Source organism: Temnothorax americanus, unplaced genomic scaffold, assembly GCF_048541705.1.
Source record: "Temnothorax americanus isolate GAGA-0224 unplaced genomic scaffold, ASM4854170v1 Scaffold7, whole genome shotgun sequence".
Classification (NCBI taxonomy): Eukaryota; Metazoa; Arthropoda; class Insecta; order Hymenoptera; family Formicidae; genus Temnothorax; species Temnothorax americanus.
Window position 1 is genome coordinate 670,640 of NW_027509792.1, and position 19,593 is coordinate 690,232.

The 19,593-nt window shown below is 41.6% G+C and overlaps 2 protein-coding genes and 1 long non-coding RNA gene across 3 annotated transcripts in view; all 3 read right to left on the bottom strand.

Annotated features, from left to right (window-relative positions):
- The window catches only part of LOC143906213 (uncharacterized), a 237,481-nt gene that overhangs the window by 31,769 nt on the left and 186,119 nt on the right, over positions 1-19,593 (bottom strand). The window lies entirely within an intron of this gene.
- The window catches only part of LOC143906102 (stomatin-2), a 45,976-nt gene that overhangs the window by 12,923 nt on the left and 13,460 nt on the right, over positions 1-19,593 (bottom strand).
- Positions 6,998-14,263, bottom strand: Theg (Testicular haploid expressed gene). Its single transcript, XM_077422123.1, has 7 exons — positions 14,075-14,263; positions 13,448-13,551; positions 13,282-13,374; positions 12,832-12,975; positions 11,642-11,753; positions 11,288-11,504; positions 6,998-8,217 (listed from the first exon to the last, which is right to left on the bottom strand). Exons 1-7 carry the CDS (start codon positions 14,186-14,188, stop codon positions 8,021-8,023), a joined length of 981 nt encoding a protein of 326 aa, XP_077278249.1. The 5' UTR covers positions 14,189-14,263; the 3' UTR covers positions 6,998-8,020.

The following is a 19,593-nucleotide window of genomic DNA, read 5'->3' on the forward strand; positions in this document are numbered from 1 at the left end:
TAGTTTTCACACGGAGCACGGAGCATTAACAGCTCCGAGATCGAAATTTGTGCAGGTTTCAACCGCAATTCACGCGATCGTACGTTCTCGAGCGTGAGTTTATCGCGGAAGCGCGTCAAACGCGTTTTAGCGAGCGTCGCTCAAGTACCGATCGAGAGCGAACGATACGAATTCGTCGAACGAGCTCGACCGGCCGGTGCGGCGTTGCGATATAACTATACGCCGAGCTCTTAACTTTGAAACGTGTTAATTCGAACCGAAATTAATTTCGGCTCTATGACATAAACGTATTTATTATATAATACGTAAACATATGAATCAAATTGGAACATACCAGGGATTCGAGTAACAATATCCGTAGGACTTCCAAAACACTCAATCGAACGAAATTAATTATTACTATAGACGAAACTAGGATGAGGTGCAAAATGAACGATAATAAGCTCGTTGATTGAAATTAATATTTGATATTCAAGGAAGCGAATATTCAGCATTTTTATTCCGCGGGAAATATTAAATATCACGTCGCTCTATGTATCGTCGTGTTAATATCTTTCGAAACGCAATCATTTCCTATAATTTTGTTATAATTAGCAATGAACCGCGTGATTAATTAACTCTCGAGTTTAATGATTTATAAGCGCATTCATAGGCGACTGTTTAAGTAGATATTTCATACGATTTATTCATTTAAAGTACTTAGAGATCGAAACGATAATGGCGAATCGGAATTATAAATTATCGTTTTATCGCGATACTTACAAGCGATAATTATTCCTTTAACGATGCATGAAATATATTCCGTGCTGTGCTTTAAATTTATTGCCGGGTTTGAGTGTAATCTGCTTATCATTTTCGGATTGAATCGCCGAATCGATCGAATTCAAGCCGTATATCAATCGTTTTTCAATAATATATGTATTTCACGGTATTTATTTGCAAATGTATTGTAAGTGCCATGCTAAATTTTGATTGATTTTTTTCGCGATCACTCCTATCTTAATTATTAATTAATTCATTAGCGAAACGTCGCTGTTATGGAACGAATCGACTCCAAGTTGTATAGCGTCGCGTTTAATTAGTGAGTACTGTGTCATAATTAATCTCGTATTTTCATATTTATCAATTGCGTAGCATAATTCCGTTTATATGTCGATGATTTATTAAAAAGGGAAATTTCGATAAATTTGTTCAATCAATATAATCCATCGGACGCGAGCAAAGCAACGCGCGCGACCACATTCTCATTTATATGTTCTAGATATTATATATTCCGCGAGTATTTATCTCTAGTTTTAACTCGTATATTTAACCATTTATGATACAGTATTACAATGCGCAAAATAGTAATTACGTTAAAACGCAAGTGTATACTACTCGTTATGCAACATGCGAAAAGTTCGTTAGAAATATTATTTTCTCGAGAATATTCATTTTGAAACTCTCGCAAATACATTTCCCTTTTTTTCAGCGAACTTCGTCTTTTTCATTTACGAAATCATATAGACATTTCATTTTCTCACTCCGAGAAAATTTAATGTTCATAAAAATGCCATAACTTCGAAATCATATTTATTTATATGTGTTTCTCACCGTATTATATCATAGTTTATATCATAGTTTATATCTTGTAAGCTTAAATTTATAGTTTAGACGCATCCCTTTAGAGCCAATCATACATAATTTCAAAGTTAAGTTCGCGTACCTACGTACCTACGTAAAAGTTTCTCGCAGTTGAGTAAATTTATCGAGAGTCGTTTTCAGAGAGGAGAACTCTCAACTCTCAGTTACCTCTTACACATTTATCATACGCTACATCATAATGATTCAGTGGATGGAATAAGAGATTTGAAAGACCGCGTGGATGAAACAAACGAAACATATAGGTAATCCCTGTTATAAGTAAAAATATTCGGAGAGTACATAAATTCCGACCTCAACGTGCATCGCATTTGTCATTCGGGCGATTTAAGTCAGTGTTTCTCAATCTTCGCAAGAGTAATGCCTACTCTTTTCTCTATATGTCATAATATAATTGCGTCAATTTAATACGGTTAATTAAATCTCGAAAAATATACTGAGAAAAAAAATTGTTAATCCCAAGAAATATTTAGTTTGATACGTTCAACTAAACATTTTAGTTAGTTAACTAAATATTAGTTGTTTCAACAATTTATTTCGTTTCTTTAATCAAGAATTAATTAATTCAACTAATGTTTAGTTAACTAACTAAAATGTTTAGTTGAACGTATCGGACTAAATATTTCTTGGGATTGACAAATTTTTTTCTCAGTGTATGTTCTCTGTAATTGGCGCTGTAATTTAAAAAGAGATATCATTTCTTTTTTGTAATTGTAATAATAGATCACTTGAAGCGCGACTCATTTTTTGATAAGGTAACGTAATTTTGTGATGAGATTTTTGGAGATACAAAGCTTACGTCCACCACTTGTTACTTAGGTTTTTTCGAGGTATAATACTACTACTTTGTTTTTTTTTTAGGTGAAGATACCACTGTTTAGGTTTTTTCGAGATTTTTCAAGATACAAAGATTTCGTCTACCACTTGTTACTTAGATTTTTTTAAGGTATAATACTACCACTGTTTTTTTTTTTCGAGGTAACAACATATACACTACTATGCGTGTACTTGGCGCCTTTCTTTACCTTTTTTTTAAAAAAGGTAATTTTGTACAGATATCACGCCTTTTTGTAGTATTACGCATTGTATAAACAGTATGTACAAGGTGTTATTTCGAGGTATAATACTACCACTTTGTTTTTTTCGAGGTAACAACATAATACATATATGTACTACTATGCGTGTACTTGGCGCATTTTTTTACCTTTTTTTTGAAAAAGGTAATTTTGTACGGATATCACGCCTTTTTGTAGTGTTACGCATCTTAATCTTAACAAAAAAAATTACACCTTATAAAGAAAAATGTGTCTGAAGCTGTAAATATATATATATACACATTGCCGGACATTGCTTTTATGTATAATATGCATGTATATTACGTTGCTTGTATAAATTATTTCTTACCAACTTTTTCCAAAATTATTTTTACGTCAGACATAATTTTAATTCATCCAATTTTTATTATGTCTAAACATAATTTTTGTCCAATTTTTATTATGTCTAGACATAATTTTAATTCAGCGATTTTTATTATGTCATGACATAATTTTAATTCTGCCGCTAAGGAAATTTTAAGTCGATTTTTATGAATCAAGCTTGAATTCAATGTTTAGGTGTCCCAGGTTGCCGATGACGAGGTCCACATAGCGCGCTCTATAGTTTTCGGTGTCCAGGTGTATTAATACCTTGAATTTGATGGCCACGTGTTCCAAGTTGCCGATGACGAGGTCCACATAGTGCGCTTCGTAGTTTTCGGTGTCTACATGTATTAATACCTCGAATTCGATATCTACGTGTCCTACATTGGGTGCGTTCAGCCGATACTTTGCTAGCCTAGCAATCGTGAGCAGTCGCTCGTTTTCGCTCGTTTCCTCTTTTTTGACTTACTGGATTAAAAAGAGAAGAAACGAGCACAAACGAGCAACTGCTCACGATTGCTAGGCTAGCGGAGTATCGGCTGAACGCACCCATTCAGATTTAAAGTTATTAATACACCTAGACACCAAAAACTATGAAGCGCATTATGTGGACCTCGTCATCAGCAACCTGGGACACCTAGACATCAATTTCAAGGTATTAATACACGTAGACACCAAAAACTACGGAGCGCACTATGTGGACCTCGTCATCGGCAACCTGGGACACCTAGACATCGAATTCAACGTACAATTACACCTGGACACCAAAAACTATGAAGCGCACTATCTGGATCTCGTCATCGGCAACCTGGGACACGTGAACATCGAATTCGAAGTATTATTACACCTAGACACCGAAAACTACGGAGCGCGATATCTGGAACTCGTCATCAGCAACCTGGGACACCTAAACATCGAATTCAAGGTATAAATACACGTAGACACCGAAAACTACGGAACTCACTATCTAGACATCATCATCGGCAACCTGGAACACCTAGACATCGCATTCAACGTATTATTACACCTGGACACCAAAAACTACGAAGCGCACTATGTGGACCTCGTCATTGGCAACCTGGGACACCTAGACATCGAATTCAACGTACGATTACACCTGGACACCAAAAACTATGAAGCGCACTATCTGGACCTCGTCATCGGCAACCTGGGATACCTAGACATCGCATTCAAGCTTAATTCATAAGAATCGACTTAAAAATTCCCTAGCGGCATTTTCTGCCAAGCGTAGAGAATCTTCTTTTCCGTTAACTCAATATATATTATTTATATATATACCTAATTTACCTAAATAGAAATCTTCCTTCTGACCGATAAGTCTATCGACCTAATTTCGAAATACGCGCGCGATATCGAAACTAGCGATACCTGCGCCGCCAGCGTCGAAAAAGTGAAAGTAACGTTTCTGATTATGACGTCATCATATCAGACGTCGGCGTTAGTAGAAGAAGTATCTTAAAAATAAATTTTCACATTTGGACTTTGCGTCGCAATATCTCCGCTCGTAGGGCACGTAGCGGAATATTATGAGAGAAACCCCCCCCTAATTGGACCCCAAGCTATCGATCAAGCCTACTTAGAACTTGATCCGTTCACTCGTTATCGAGATCTCAACATCTCGGGTACTCGCAACCCGTCGCGTCGCGTAAAAGAGTCACGGTCGGTCTCGCTCCGCGTGTACTTGGCGCGAGACACTACCGTGTCTCTTGATTCGACTGCAAATGTAATAATAAAAAGTGATTATACATGCGGCGATGATAAAATTAAAAGAACTAGTATTGTAATCACGTGAACGCAAGTAAAATAAATTGTATCAATAGAGCCCCCCTCCCCCCCGCGTGTCATTCATAGTAACCAAAGTTCTACAAGATGTATAGGGGTTGAAATTAATCGACCGAAACAGAATTAATCGACGTACTACGGATTTATTCTCGCGTAACACCATTTGAGAAGCACTGAATTAGATGACCGCGAGTAGCTGCCGCACATAGTTTCGGGTTCCCGAACGCACTCTCGTCCCGATAAGGGGATGCAGATTTGTGGAATCGGGCGAGGGGGATCAAACGCGGGGGTTCGCCGCGCGATTCTGGTCGGACGGTGACAGCCGGGGCGTAGGAGTGTCGGGACGTGAATAGAATTGCGAGCGAATCGGCCGCATATTCCCGCCGTTTACATTTATATTCCGCACGAGCCGTGCCCGGCGACCGTGCGGTCGATCCGTCGTAAGCCGACCGCCGCGCCGGAGTGTATTTGCAAAGGTTCTTCCGTTCGTTTCCTTCCCCTCCCCGCCCCTCCGTATCCCTTCGCTGCCTCTGAATGGCCTCTCGTGTCTTGTCGCGATTCGACCGCCGACAAAATCGTCGCGTCTGACGCGGCTCAAATCGCTTTAACTCCCTCTCGGATCCATTTTTCATACTCCCGTTTCGCTGCCTCTATTGACTGAGGCGATCTGGATTTCGCCAGATCAAACGGCGGCGGGGGTGAAGTGTGGCGAACGGTGGGTAGGGGGAGGAGAGGGAGGGTATGGATACCCTTTGAAACAAAATTTGCTTCCGGACAAAGTTAGAATTTTCAGTGCGAGTCTATACCTGTGCATTAAAGCTGGCCTTTCGATCCTTTGATTCCCTTTGCCCGCGATAGGGTTTGTTATCAATCGCTTTTCGCGTGATGAAAGGGACTGTCAAGAAAGTGTGTGTGTGTGTGTGTGTGTGAGCGCGCGTGTGTACTTTTTCGGGATATAACGAATTTGCCAGACTGGTCAATTTATATTAGGATCTGTACGCTGGCGTATCTCTATTCACCGCGGTAAATGTCAATAGCGGATTCTCTGATAGATTCGATAAATTTGTAGTCTCGATTTAATGAAAATTCCATGGTAGATCGTTATCTCCATTGCAGCTTTCTTAATTTTCGAAATTAAATATATCGTGACTTGATTGCGCAATAGTCTGATTGAAAAACGTAATATGAAAACTTAATGCCTTAATGGTAGCGAGCCCGTATGTATTAACAATTAGGTAAATGTCAATGGCGTTGAATTAATCACCTTGCTGGATGGGTGCATGATCGTTCGCTATATTAAAGCGTGGCCGATTGTATTCGCACGATATGCACCGTGCAGTTTTCTATAAACTGGAATATAAATGCTAGATGGGGAGGAGGAGACAGGGAGGAAACAACGCGTGCGTGTGCAATATAACGGTATGCAAAACCGGCTGGTTTTAGTATACAGCTTATCACGAATGCTGTATATTTGTATATAGGCGATCAAAATTCGCTCATCGTTGCATTCGTGCGAATTCGCGCGAAATACACGACGAGGGAGTATCGATCATCGGCCAGAGGTCGGCCCGAGTGCGTTCTTTACTTACGTATCCTATACCGTGACCATTCGCTTCTTACACCGCCATTAGCCCGCGCGAGAACGAGACGTTAATTAGGAAAGTGTCGGGCGTAACGGCGAAGAAAAATGTTCGCGGCTATGAATTCAAAGACCATCCGTACCCCTTTAACTTCTCGACGGAGCTAAAGGCGCGTACGACGTGCCTTTAATTAAGCAATTTCGCAACGTCGAATGTTAATGTCTCTATCATTTAGGGCGATGGAGAAGAGCTGCTCGGTCGTGCCGCTGGACGTATGAAGCGAGTGCGTGACAGCGAGTAGAAGCAAAATAAAATACGGAACGAGGGTGCGAAGAGGAGCTCGGGACCTCGAGCGAATTACGAATAATTTGATGTCATTAATTGGACAGGTTAATAATTATGCGGATCGCACTATTTTTGTTTGAATAATCAAGAATCGTATGAACCGCAAGCCATGCGTGCATATCGTCGTGGAAATTATTCAACGTCAATTTGAATACAACTAATTATTACGGATCATTAAACAGATATTACCGATTAGTCGCATGGTCGATTTATTATTCATCTTTTTTATTTATTATTTATCGCGCTATTTTATACAGATAGAGGGAAATTCCGGTCATCTCTCCGCGCGCGGCGCGAAACTCCGGTTTACGTTTTCCCGTACATACATACGTCCTTTTAATATCCCCAGGGCGTTTAAGGGCGTGTGTCGTATTTCTCGCGCATTCCTTCCGCAAAATAAGAAAATACCAAGAACGAGTTGAAAGTCCAGCGCGCGTTATTCCGTCTCCCCTTTTACGAAGGGCAGAATGTCACGCGGAGCGCAGAATGTCCATATACGAAGTTATGCGACAGCAAGAATGGTCGTTGCAACATTACAAAACGTTAATCCGTCCCGAGGGCGAGTGGATTGCGAGCGGCTAGCCTAATTTACGACGTCGACGGACACGATTATGTCTCACGCTTTTGCCGCTAACGCTCGCATAATGCAACGCGACAGGCTCGCGTCTGCTTTTTGATATATTGCGCGCACAGTGTATCGCACGACGAATCGTAGCGTTTGCGAAATAATGTGTATCCCCGATGTGTATATATCCCATGCGTATATATGTACCGCGAATACATTGGACTATGTAAAAGCACGCTAATAACGAGGTGCGTACCGATTATCTCGCGGGCAGGATTATCATTCTGGTAATATTCGACATGACCCCAAGCCGTACAACCGGAATTCCATTAAACGAAAACGCATGGGTATTCAGGCTATACCGTGGTATTCAAGTTATTAGATTTCTACTATGAATTTCTACGATGAAGCGCTCTGCACATGCTTTTTGTTTTCCAAACGCTGCCGCATTTATTACAGTTACAATATATACATTTTCCGGGAAAATTACAAATTCGGGTGATCCCGTTGTCACTCGTACAGTTACGTATATGTACACGGGAACTAACGACAAATATCTTGAATTTTTCATGAACGTATTCTGTACCCCGACGCGACATAAGCGTGAGAATCAACGCGAATTTCGTTGAGTATATATATACAGTTTTCGCCTACGCTTATTTGCTGCTTCATCGTTTGAGCGCAGTTCTCAATCTCTTGAAGGTGGGTTTCGGGTAGGTTTTCGGTTGGGCGAGACTTTTCAAACGCTTGGAGCATCTCGCCTTTAACGCTGCCGGCGACACGGTGAAGGCATCCTCTCGGAGATCCGTTTCTCTGCCCGCCGGACGCTGAGCGGGCTTCGCCAGAGCGATTATTCTCTCGGAAGCTACGGCATTAAACGTTATACCGTACGCTGTATGGTCTCAATCCTATCCGTTAACATCGGTTTTCCGCCGGCTTATTCTTATCAACGGGCTTAAGGACGCGAAGCAAGACTAACTGCCCCGCGCTATGAAACAAATTATTTCGCGTGGCTTTCTAACGGCGACTATAATCTCTCTCAAATTTCATTTTACATATACAAACCGCAGCCGTGTGATATTTGTTTGATTAGTTGGTTGGCAGCTTTGTTGCACGACTATGTGCATAACGGCAATATGGATTAAATTTCTAAACATGCGGTGTGTTTATGCCAGCGTCAATTAACTCAATCGCGATTATGAACATTCATAAATAAATAAATTTCTAATGAGGTAAAAAGCTTAGAGGGAGAGAGAGAGAGAGAGAGAGAGAGAGAGAGAGAGAGAGAGAGAGAGAGAGAGAGAATGTTGCGTTACATTGAAATTATCTCGGCTAAAAATATTTCACGAAATGACTTGAATTTCGTATAATACACTCTGTTATTTTCGTGTTCTCTAAAGGCTAGAGAATCATCTGTCAAAATTGAGATAATATAACCGCGCGTGTGGAAAATTCTTTTCAAAATATTAACTACGGCTAAAAATTTGTTTAATATTTGATATTTTAATCTTCTCTCGTCTCTCGGGGAAAGTGGAATGTATATTTTGATTTACGTCTTTTACTTCATAGAACGCCGCACAGCACACGTGAGATATATTGTAAAAGTTGCGAGCGCGATCGTTTCACTATGCACCCGTATCTCGTATTTTATTACAGACGGATTTCAATGGGAAAAAATGTTGCGCGCTGTCGCTGTCTCGTCGCGCGCGATTATACGCGAAAATTAAAACTGGTCGATTCTCTTCCGAGAGGCTTGTGCATCGCGCGCTTTTCCATTATCGCCGTAAGATTCGATGCACTTGCACGTTTTGTATCAAGCAACGTTTCACGCGCGAAATTAAATTCCACGCCAGCGACGAAGGACGTCGGTTATGCTTGACGACAGCTCAAAGAGAAACTTGAGGAGGCATCTCCTTAGAAATATGTTGAGCAGAGAAAGTTAGATGTGACGGACGGGCGCAGCGTGCGAAATGACAGTCGAGTAATTCTAAGGTAATTCTAAGGCGCGCGCGCGCGCGAGAGAGAGAGAGAGAGAGAGAGAGAGAGAAGGGAGGAAAAAAGGGAGGGAAAGAGAGAGAACTTTGGTTACCGTCGATACATAGATTTTATCCGACAACCGACTTTTGAATTACTTAAGACCCGTTTGTTTACATTCATTTCTGCCACAGCCCTTGCGCTGTGACGACGGCTCAAAGGAAAATTAATCTACTGACGCACGGCCGACCATCGATCGATAGTGGAAGAAGACGTCGTTTAAACTGAAATGGTTGAATTGTGCGAAAGATAGACGGGTAGATGTAATTTATTTCGTATCTTGGGATTTGAGTCCTCTCTCGCTCTCGGGACAGGGTATAACTACAACAGCAAAAAATCAACATAAACAAAAGAGAATAAATCATGGTGACAAATATCCAATGTGGAAATAACAAAAAATTCCATGTAAAAATCCAATGAGAGAATAGTTAATAAAAATACCGAAATAAAAACAAGACTAATGTAAAAATGAAATGTGTAATAAAATGTACGACAGAAATACACACATGCACACACACGTACACAGAGAGAGATTACACTCGCGTAGAAGTGCGTAAGTGACGTTAAAAAGGATTATCGAGCTAATTATAGCATCCGAAAATAAACGACGATGTCATTGCAAGCGACGTTTTCATTAAATAATTACAATATCGGTGAGGGAGTGCCGCTAACATTACGGTAGGAAATAGCGCTGCGGGCAAGATATAGTCTGCAGCAAGCAGTACGGTAAGCATAACGCGGCATTGCTGGCAGATCGGCAACAAAACACGTTTCGTGTGCCGCGGGCCGCGGGCTTAATGTGTAGATCGTGTCCCGTTTATCTCTCCTGTACGTCCAAATCAAACGTTACAAAATCGTTACCTCGCAGTTATGGTTGAACGGAAAGATAACGCGAATTTTGCATTATATCATGCACGAGTTCGGTGATATCCGAAACTAATAGTGGGAATATTCGATGTCGATCGATTACCGGAGGTGTATACGCCACACACGCGAGAAAATCTATTAATTCCATAAATTTTTGTCGAATCTCCGTTCAATTAAATATTTTTCACCCGTCGACCCGTTGCCAAAACCGTAAACCAGCCGAGATTTATTTTTCATTGATGCTGGATGGATGCTGAAAGGTGTACATTTGTTGGGATTGTTATCAATATATAGACCATTTTTATTTTTATTTCGCAATATGTGAAATATCCTTGCGGAACCTCGATAACCTTGCGAACCGCATAAGCTATTGAACAGTCGCAACCACCGACGAGTAAATCCGTCGTCTTTCTCGATGTAGCAGGGTGGTGGGGGATCGATGAAATCACGGATCTGCTACGTAGGGTGTCTCAGAATCACCGAGATACGGTATCAACGCACAAATAAAGAAAAATAACAGTTACTTTAATAATAAAATGTCCACTATAGAGTGTTGACATGAAAAAAAAAAAGAATGCGATCTTTCACATTGTAAATGTAAAGACCTGTTCTTCAGTTAATTTCAGTTAATTTCACGGAGACATAAATATAACGGCATTTTAATTCAACGCTCGATTTTCAGCCCAAGTATTTCCGTTGAAATTTATATTTAAAAATTCCCAACGAATAAAACGTGACTTCTCTCATGAAACGCTCATCAAGAAAAAATTTAGCCAGAGTTCGCATTCAATCTCGACGGGACGATGTTTGCTGGGACACCCCGCGTATGAGCTTACGACATCCAATAGCTTGTAATAGTATTGGTGCGGGGAACCGATATATAGGCAAACGAGAACGTTGCTTCCTTCGGATCGATGGCAACGCGTATCGAGCAGAGAAATCGAAGCGGGAGGATCGTAACGACGAGGCGGCGAGGCGAATGATAATAATTGTAATAGCAATGACGAGATATGTGTGTGTGTACGTGTTACTACCAATGGCTTTCGTCGCGGCGGGCGAAACGGCGCCTGGTATTCGCAGTGGGATCTCCGGATCTTTCTTTCGAGTCGCGAGTTTCTCCACTCGCTTGGTGATGCGATAGGTAAGCGCGCGCGGTGACACCTCGAAAGGATCCCTCAGTCTGGGCTCGTGCTTGATCGTTGGTAACGCTAAGAAGTACACTCGCTCCAAGTCGACCGGCCTCCACTTCTTCTTCCTCGTACCCTGAAAATATCGGAGCGCGCGATCGATCGATCGAGCGAACGGTCTCGTCGCCGGAATCGGCGACGCGTCGAACATTTTTATCTAGATCGTTTAATATTGATTTATGAGAGAACGACGTCGCTTACGGGTTTCCTTCTTTTAGGTTTCGCAGCGACTTTGGGCGCAGCCCATTTAATGTACTTTTGCCAGTCTTCCGGTTTTGCGAAAGCTCTGCGCAGTTTCGCCATTCGTTTTCTCCTAGGTAGATATGAGAGTTGGTCATTTTATCGCGAGAATTTGGGTTTGAAGATGCTTTACCGAGGAAAAATCTTCCGGAGATTGATTAACGTGGCTTCCATCAGTGGCTTAAGAAAACTTACACATCACTAGCGGTTTCGCGATTTATCAATTCATGTCGGTTATACAAATTACGGAGATGGAAATAATAGAAATGTTATCAGCATCCGTGCTTATCGCTTGCAATCGTGAAAGAGAAGAATTCTTACGTTTCTTCAAGAGTTAGATAAGTTTAGTGACTTTGAAAGTGATAAGGATATTTCTGATATGACTTTAGAGATCGTTAACCACTGATGGAAAATTAAAGAATCTGTAAAAGTGAAAAATGTGGTAATTGTGGCGGATTGTGGTGAAATGTCCCATATATGATATCGCGGTCTATCACGGAGAACTATTAAATTGATGTTTCTGATTGTAACCTGATCAATGATTGTAACCAATGCAATAAATGCCCAGGGTTAGCTCAATCTCTCACGTTTTATTTTGTACTATATTAATAATTACTTCCGATGCAATATATCAGATGACCTTTCGTTAATTAAACGTACAATTTGCATCCAGTTCCCAGCGCGATCAATACAGAAGGGTTTATAAGCTTACGTTTTGTTACTTGTCCGCAGGTATTGTTGCGGCTTTATGAAATCGAGCTAATTATTTAACGGGTAATTAATATCGTGAATATCTATCCATATAGTTTAAATATTAGCGAAAGGTTCATCCGACATCGCAGCAGTTTAGGCCCGGAATTCTATTTCACCGAAATTCACCGACATTCCCGAGACTGAACGTGCAACAGAAAAAAAGAAAAGAAAAAAGAATAAGAATTAAAGGAACTTCGATACTCGACATCTCGGCTGTTTAGTATTGCAATTTTCGCGGCGAGTAAAATAGCCACGATGTTTTCCGCGTCCCTCTCGTTTATCGCTGGAGTTCGCGGTTACTCGTGTGAATATGGCGGAGAGATCGTGTGCCCGGGGATGCGCGTGTCGTTTATAGAGAAAAAGTGACACGATGTTGGGAAATGTATCATCGGCCTTACTTTTTCCTCGCTTCTCGTTCTTGACGCGCGTTACAGAATACGCGATACCGCTGGTACCGCGACTTTCGAACCTTCACCAGCAGATCGCTCACGGTTGCCTTCATGTTTTTGGTAGTTGCCAATTTCATCGTCTCCAGTAGAAGTCTAACGTTTAAGAAGGTATCGCTTTTAAGTCGCCGCGGCGTATATATATCATCGATCAAGTCATAGCTATCAATTTTCCGACGTTACCGAAAGTGCGAATAATGTTAAAGTCGCGAAAATAATGCTCATATTTTGATTTTTAAATAACTTGACCTAAAAGTGGAAAAATAATATACGAGTATCTTAAAGTGTTCCAATATCTCGCAACCTTTTTCTCTAATATTAATCTGAGATTTATTTTCAACTCAAGTTTCTTATCGAGACCGTCTTCACCATCGAGGAAATAGATGTGGGTAATGCCTTCACCTTTTCTTGGGTAATGCCAGATCGACGATACGCTTGCTGCTCCTCGCCGCGAGCGTCTTCGGGTGAATGCGCGGGTAAGGGGGCGGCACCGCTCTGCGCGATAATAAATTTTCTAGAGGACTCACGATAACCTGACGAGTACAAGAGCGGACGACTGTGCACTTACGCGGGATCGTATTTCTTGGTTATGAATTTCGGTTGCGCCATAACCCGGATGCGCCTCGAGGCGCGGCTCTTGCGAACCGCGCGCGGAACTGTAAAAGGACGCACCTGAAAATATATTTTATATATATATATATATATATATATATATATATATATATATGTACACGTCGATATAAGTAACCGAGGAAAGACACAAAGGCTTTAGTAAGGAGTGCGCGCGAACGTCGCTCGAGCATCTGCTCCATCGATCGTTTTCAACTGAACGTTTTTCCGCGGAAGAACGCGTTCTCCCCGTCTCTCATAACGACTGTTTGATTTCATGGAGGATATCTCAACTTATATTTAACGTCCTTAAATATTCGGAGCAGGTGACGTCTCATTTTCTTATTTCGTTTCAATCCCAATTGCGAAATCCGAATTTACTTAGAAGGAGCGCGCTGCCCTGGCATTAAAGACACAATCTCGATTCCGTTAATGAAATCCCAGAGCGGCGGACAAAGACACGCGTAATACTATCGGAAAGTGTACTCCAATCTCTTCCAATATATATTAAAAGAAATAATAAAATTTCCCAAAATAAATGTAAATATAAACAAAAGAATATTGTCATAAAAATAGGCGTATATACCAGGACATTCGGATCAGTTCTGCGAAATCTTCTCCAGTTGGGACGCGCTAATAGCGCGATGTGTTCCTTGCGCGATAAATGAGCCAGAGCGTATTTAATTCTTTGCGAAGGCATCTTATCGCCGCTGCTCTTTTTCGCTCGTCGTTTCCGTCGGATTTTCCCGGCGCTCAGCGCAATGATGAGCAAGCGTTTCCGGTATGGTTAATTATTAAATTATACTCGCGCCGCTTTAACGATCCCCGAGCGGAAAAACAATGCATTTAACAGAGACCCGCGGGAGAAATGTACCGAAAATTAGCTCGACACACTTTCGCGGCTAACACTGTAATTTTTTCGCCACCATTGAGGCGTGTGGATATTCTACGAGAAAATTTTGTGGGATTCGGACAGCGCGTGACAGAGGGATTGGGGATGAACAAAATACGAGCGGGTCGAACGAGCTCGAATTTTATTTCACATCGCAGTTTTCAAGGCTGTTGGCGTTTAACGCGGGTCTCTCACGTATGTATATTCTTCTAAAAGCGTTCTACAATGAATATATCACTAAGCTGAGGACCGCGGGAGTCGCATCACCGCGGATAACGTGTATAACTACGTGACAATGTTCTAACTCTGCATGGCATGACAACGCAGTAAAATTCGTCGCATAAACGCGCTCGCGCATTTGCATTCGCCGAATATCCGACAAACCCCAAATCACCAGAGAAATCTGCCGTAATAAAGTTCCGTCGGTGTGTATGACAAATTAACTGACGCGTCAGTGATTTTCGCGTGAAATATAAAATCGCGAAAATATACGCGCGCTTTCACGGCGCGCAATTGAATAAAAAACTCGTTTCCCTCGGTCACCGCTTAAAAATGCATGCGAGAAGATTGGAGAAACAAAGTCGGCTAACCGCGTACCATTATGCACTCTTAATGCACGACGGAAAGTGTTGAGAGGCTCGTAATTCACGAGCGGACGACCAAAGAGCGAAAGGAAGACGTGTAATTCTCTGGCTCGCGCAAATCGAGGTCTCGACTCGTAATGCGGATAAAAGTTTATCCAATGAAGATCTTTTAAAGAATCTATTGGTTTTATTCGTATCGAATCGTCCACGAGAACGCACGGGCCATTCAAATCCGTTATCTTTTTCTTCCTTTTCGTTCTCTCTCTCTCTCTCTCTCTCTCTCTCTCTCTCTCTCTCTCTCGTCAACCCCGCATGGGAAATCTCAAATACGAGTCTGTTTACCTGGCACTTGAAATCCCGGTGGATATCGATGATAAGATTTTGCCCCCGTCTCCCTCGCCCTGCACCACTCCGCCGCGTCACGTTTCCTGCTTCCTCTTTCCCATCCCCTTCATGGTACAATTCTCCGTTTAGATTATGCAATTTGTATCGCGCGTGTTAACTACCTTTGCGGTCCGACCGTTGCGAGTGCAATAATAGTTCTCGCCGTATCAGGTCGCGCTGGAACTTCCCTCGAGAACAACGAATTCGTTCTGGGAACGTACGACGCGGATGATTGCGACATGATTGATCTCACGTTGCATTACACGTTACGCGATGTTATTGGGAACAATTAAGACTTTCGGCACGCGGAATCATGGATTTTGTTCATCTGTTAGGTGTGTAACGAATCGAGTCAGACCGCAATGTTGTTTTATTTCGAGAAAAGCGAATTTCGTAAGTGGTTTTAGTCATTAAAAGCATCAAGTAAAATATCATAATAATAAGACGGATTAAGTCACGTCTTTAATTATTAATTTATTCTACTAATATATTCGTGTATTACTACGTTTACGCGAGCGTTACTTCTGTAGTAACTCACAATAATTCACTCGTTTACGCGGAGTAAATTCAAACGAATATAAATTAATAATAAAAAGAAATCATTCAGAAATTTTAAAACAAATTTTTAAATCTCTCATTACCGGTTGAGCTTCGCAATAATTCATATAAAACGCAGATTTTTCTTTGAATAAATCAAGACTCGGAGCACTAAAACGCGATATACATTTCTCTTAGAAATAAATCGTAATGTTTTATGGCTGATGCACTTTAACCATGGTTTGTGCGCAAATTAATTTAACAGAGTGCAAGCGAAGTGAAAAACCCAGGTAATCAGAGACTATATCCAGCTGTTTTTATCGCAACGTTCGGACAAAACGCAATACACATGTGTTAGGATATTCTCTCTTTAATAGTTTAACTTCTCTTGTATTATTTTTTTTTCATATTTTTTGATGGAAATGTCAGGTGTAATAATTTTCTCTCTTTCTTGATCTTTTTCGAAATTTCTTTGATCAGATGTTGCACGCCACGCGATGATAAGCGGGTTGCGTCAACCTAGGCGGAAATGTTGTTTTACAAAATCCAGTAGAGCTGAAATTTCGACTCCGGGAATATTCATCCATGGTGCGGATGAAATTGGGATTTGTCGGATTTGTAGATGCTCCGCATTGCGCTACGGCGTTACGGAGATCCGGATTTTTCAATATAGCAGGTAATCTCAATCACGTCCCCCTTTCCCCGCATTCTCTTTCTCTCTCTCTCTCTCTCTCTCTCTCTCTTTCTCCATCTTTCTCCCTTTCTCTCTTTTTTTATAACATATCGCGACGCACACGTCACTAACCATATTAATTTACTCCGGAATATTTGCCATCACTGCTGTTCGAAATTTTATAATGGAACATATACCAATCTGGATATACACAACGCTCTATTTTTCTCGTCATTTGGCCGTCCTGCGATTTTTTCTCTCTGCTTCGCTCGCACTAGAATAGAGATAATATATCCAGTGGAAATTCCACAGTTATAATACTAACAATGGTCTCGTCGCTTTCCATTTGATTGGCAAAGAACATATTAAATCGATCAGGAAAACATTTCGATATTCAAGCAACGATTTGATCGCGATATCCTCATAATCCACACACAAAAATTCAGGCCGGTAAAATCCACGATTTACTAAAAGAAACTATTCGGGGGGAGGAGGGCGCGAAATCTGTTGGCGTGACGCGATTAATTTACCTGTCTATTCAAATTATCTACTCATATCTCTGCAGCGGCGGCCGTGACAATTATCGAGATGCTATATATAGATTCAAAGGAGGGCGTGAAAAGAGTACCGATTCGCGCGGAACATCGTGAAATTCTCTAGATTTCTCTCTCTTTCTCTCTTTCCCCTTTTCGTTCTATCTCGTTCTCTCTGTTTCTGTCTGTGCAAGCTCGATGGTCGAACTCGAAAAACTTGGAGGATGACCCCATTCGTCGTTGGGATCAGCGCGGAAGATACGGCCGGGCCGCGCGAAGAAAAGTTATCTCGCATCTGCGATCGCGGGAATGGAGCGCGGAACGCGCGTTTTTCTTCCTCCTTCATTCCGGGATGTCGAATGGCATAATTTAGTCGCAATTGCCGTAGTTCATAGAATGGCTGAAATCGTCCGACTCCGTTCGCGCGAAATCATATCGACGCGCAGCGCGCTCGGAGAGCCAGCTATTTTTATACGTACGTATTCAGCGAGCGTAGCGAGCCTGCCCTCCCCCACGCCGCGCTAAGCAAAGTCATTTGTGTCTCCGGTTTCGTTAGCGATGAATAATCCCCTCACATTCGATCGGTTTGAAATTCTGTTCTTTTGATAGCGATACGTTTGTATGTTTTTTATGAAGAAATTGATGTGCGTATTATACGCTAAATGTATACGTGTAACATTTAAAACTGCGGGTTGAAGTAAACAAATTTCAAATGCAAGATAATGATTAATCTCTCGTCGTATATAAAATAACTGCTTATCGAATAAATGCATTTGCCCTATTTCTCTGGCCGATGGCACGAGAGAAGGAAGCTATAGATTTATCTACGAGTAACTTAGCGGTTGCATGATATCATAAGAGTACACGCTTTTCATAAACATTTCAGTTTGACTCATCGTTTTAAAAATTCTCTTCATCTTACCGAAGGACATCAAAATTTTATGTTCACTCTGGTAAATCAAATATTTCAGCCGAGCGCATTTTATATCTCGCGATACGAAATTATATGCATTTAAAACGAACAAATTTTCCTTATGATAAACAGAAAATATTTCTTATTCGTTTACTTGCGTTTAATTTTTGAAATAACTTTCTTTGTTTCTTTTTATTATAATATGTAATAAAACATAATTCACGCTATTATGAGTCGTAAATCTACTTGCTACCCTATAAAATAATAGACGCATTTATCTCTTGCATATATGTACCGTACTTTACATGCTACATCCTTGCATGCACTTCAGAGTATCGTGTCGTAAATCATGAAAACGTTTTCACAGCTGTCGACTTGTATTTCGCAGGTCACTTTCGTTAATTAACGTCAATAGATGTAGAAAATATCGATAATACCCTGTAGGCTAAGACGGCGGGGCAGCAATTCTCGGGATAGTTCACGTAGAACTTTAACGGTTATTGTCTCGAACGTACCTTCTTACGGTACCCTGGGTTGTCCTGAGACCCTTCGCGACCCCATCGATGCGCCTAACGACCATCGAGTTTGAAGCAGCGACGTGAAAGCTTGTTGCTCCGTAATACGATTTGATATCGTGGACAATTTTAGTCCCTCGCGTTCTTCGTTTGGCGTTCAGTAAAAATCAATGCACGGGGACATACTACATACACGTAAGCGACTGTGAGCAGAAATTTGCCAGTTTAATGCCAGGTTGTTGACGTAATAATAAAAACGGTATCAGGCACAGGCCGGTTAACGAACTAATAGCCTTGCGATCACGTCACGCGATACGAAACGCAGTTCGCAGTTGACATCGATCGTAAATATGCAAATCATTCGTTTTAACGATCGGGGCATCCGTTTCGTCGAATGCGAGCGATATCAAATGTCGCGGAGTAGCATTTTACGTCCGTTTTCCGTCCGAGCGACGTGCCGACACTGCCGACGTATGTCGTATCGCGATTATTCCGCGAGCATTAGTTTCCACCGTACGCTATTCACAACTGGCAACGCGAATACTCGCTCATCGCGTAATGTATTAAGCTCGCGTGACGTTGGACGATTATCATTGTCAGACGCGGATGTTATCCGACAATGGACAAAACTCTAGTGAAACCGGCGGGTGCATTAAAGTCAGAGACGTTACAGATCGCGGAAGCGAAATGATGGAGAGGATAAAGGAAAATAGAAGAGAGAGAGAGAGAGAGAAAGAAAAAGAGAAATATAGATAGAGAGAAACGTAGACGGTTTCGCAAACCCGGATTTGCGGAAACGTGGGGTAAACGAACGGAGATAGCAGTGGCTGCCTCTAGCAAAAGTTCTCGCGAAAATTTTCAGGCATCCCCGCGTTGTTGTTTCTCGTTGTCGCGCGGATTCCGGAAAGATAACACCGCGGGCGTGTGCGATATCATACACATATACGCGGTGTTTATTACACGAGGCAACGTGACGCATTGTGCGGGATCGAGATGGACTTCGTGCCGGCGAAGTTTGTTTTAATCCTGCGGTCGCTTTTCTGAGCTCTCGTCTCGGGGGTCTCGTCCATCGTA

Bases quoted from the DNA above. Each gene is read 5' to 3' on its own strand.
- Theg (XM_077422123.1), bottom strand. From the start codon at position 14,188: ATGCCTTCGCAAAGAATTAAATACGCTCTGGCTCATTTATCGCGCAAG. The intron at 13,552-14,074 runs GTATATACGCCT...ATATATTTTCAG, and splicing joins GAACTGATCCGAATGTCCTG to GTGCGTCCTTTTACAGTTCC. The intron at 11,754-12,831 runs GTAAGGCCGATG...ATATCTACCTAG, and splicing joins GAACGAGAAGCGAGGAAAAA to GAGAAAACGAATGGCGAAAC.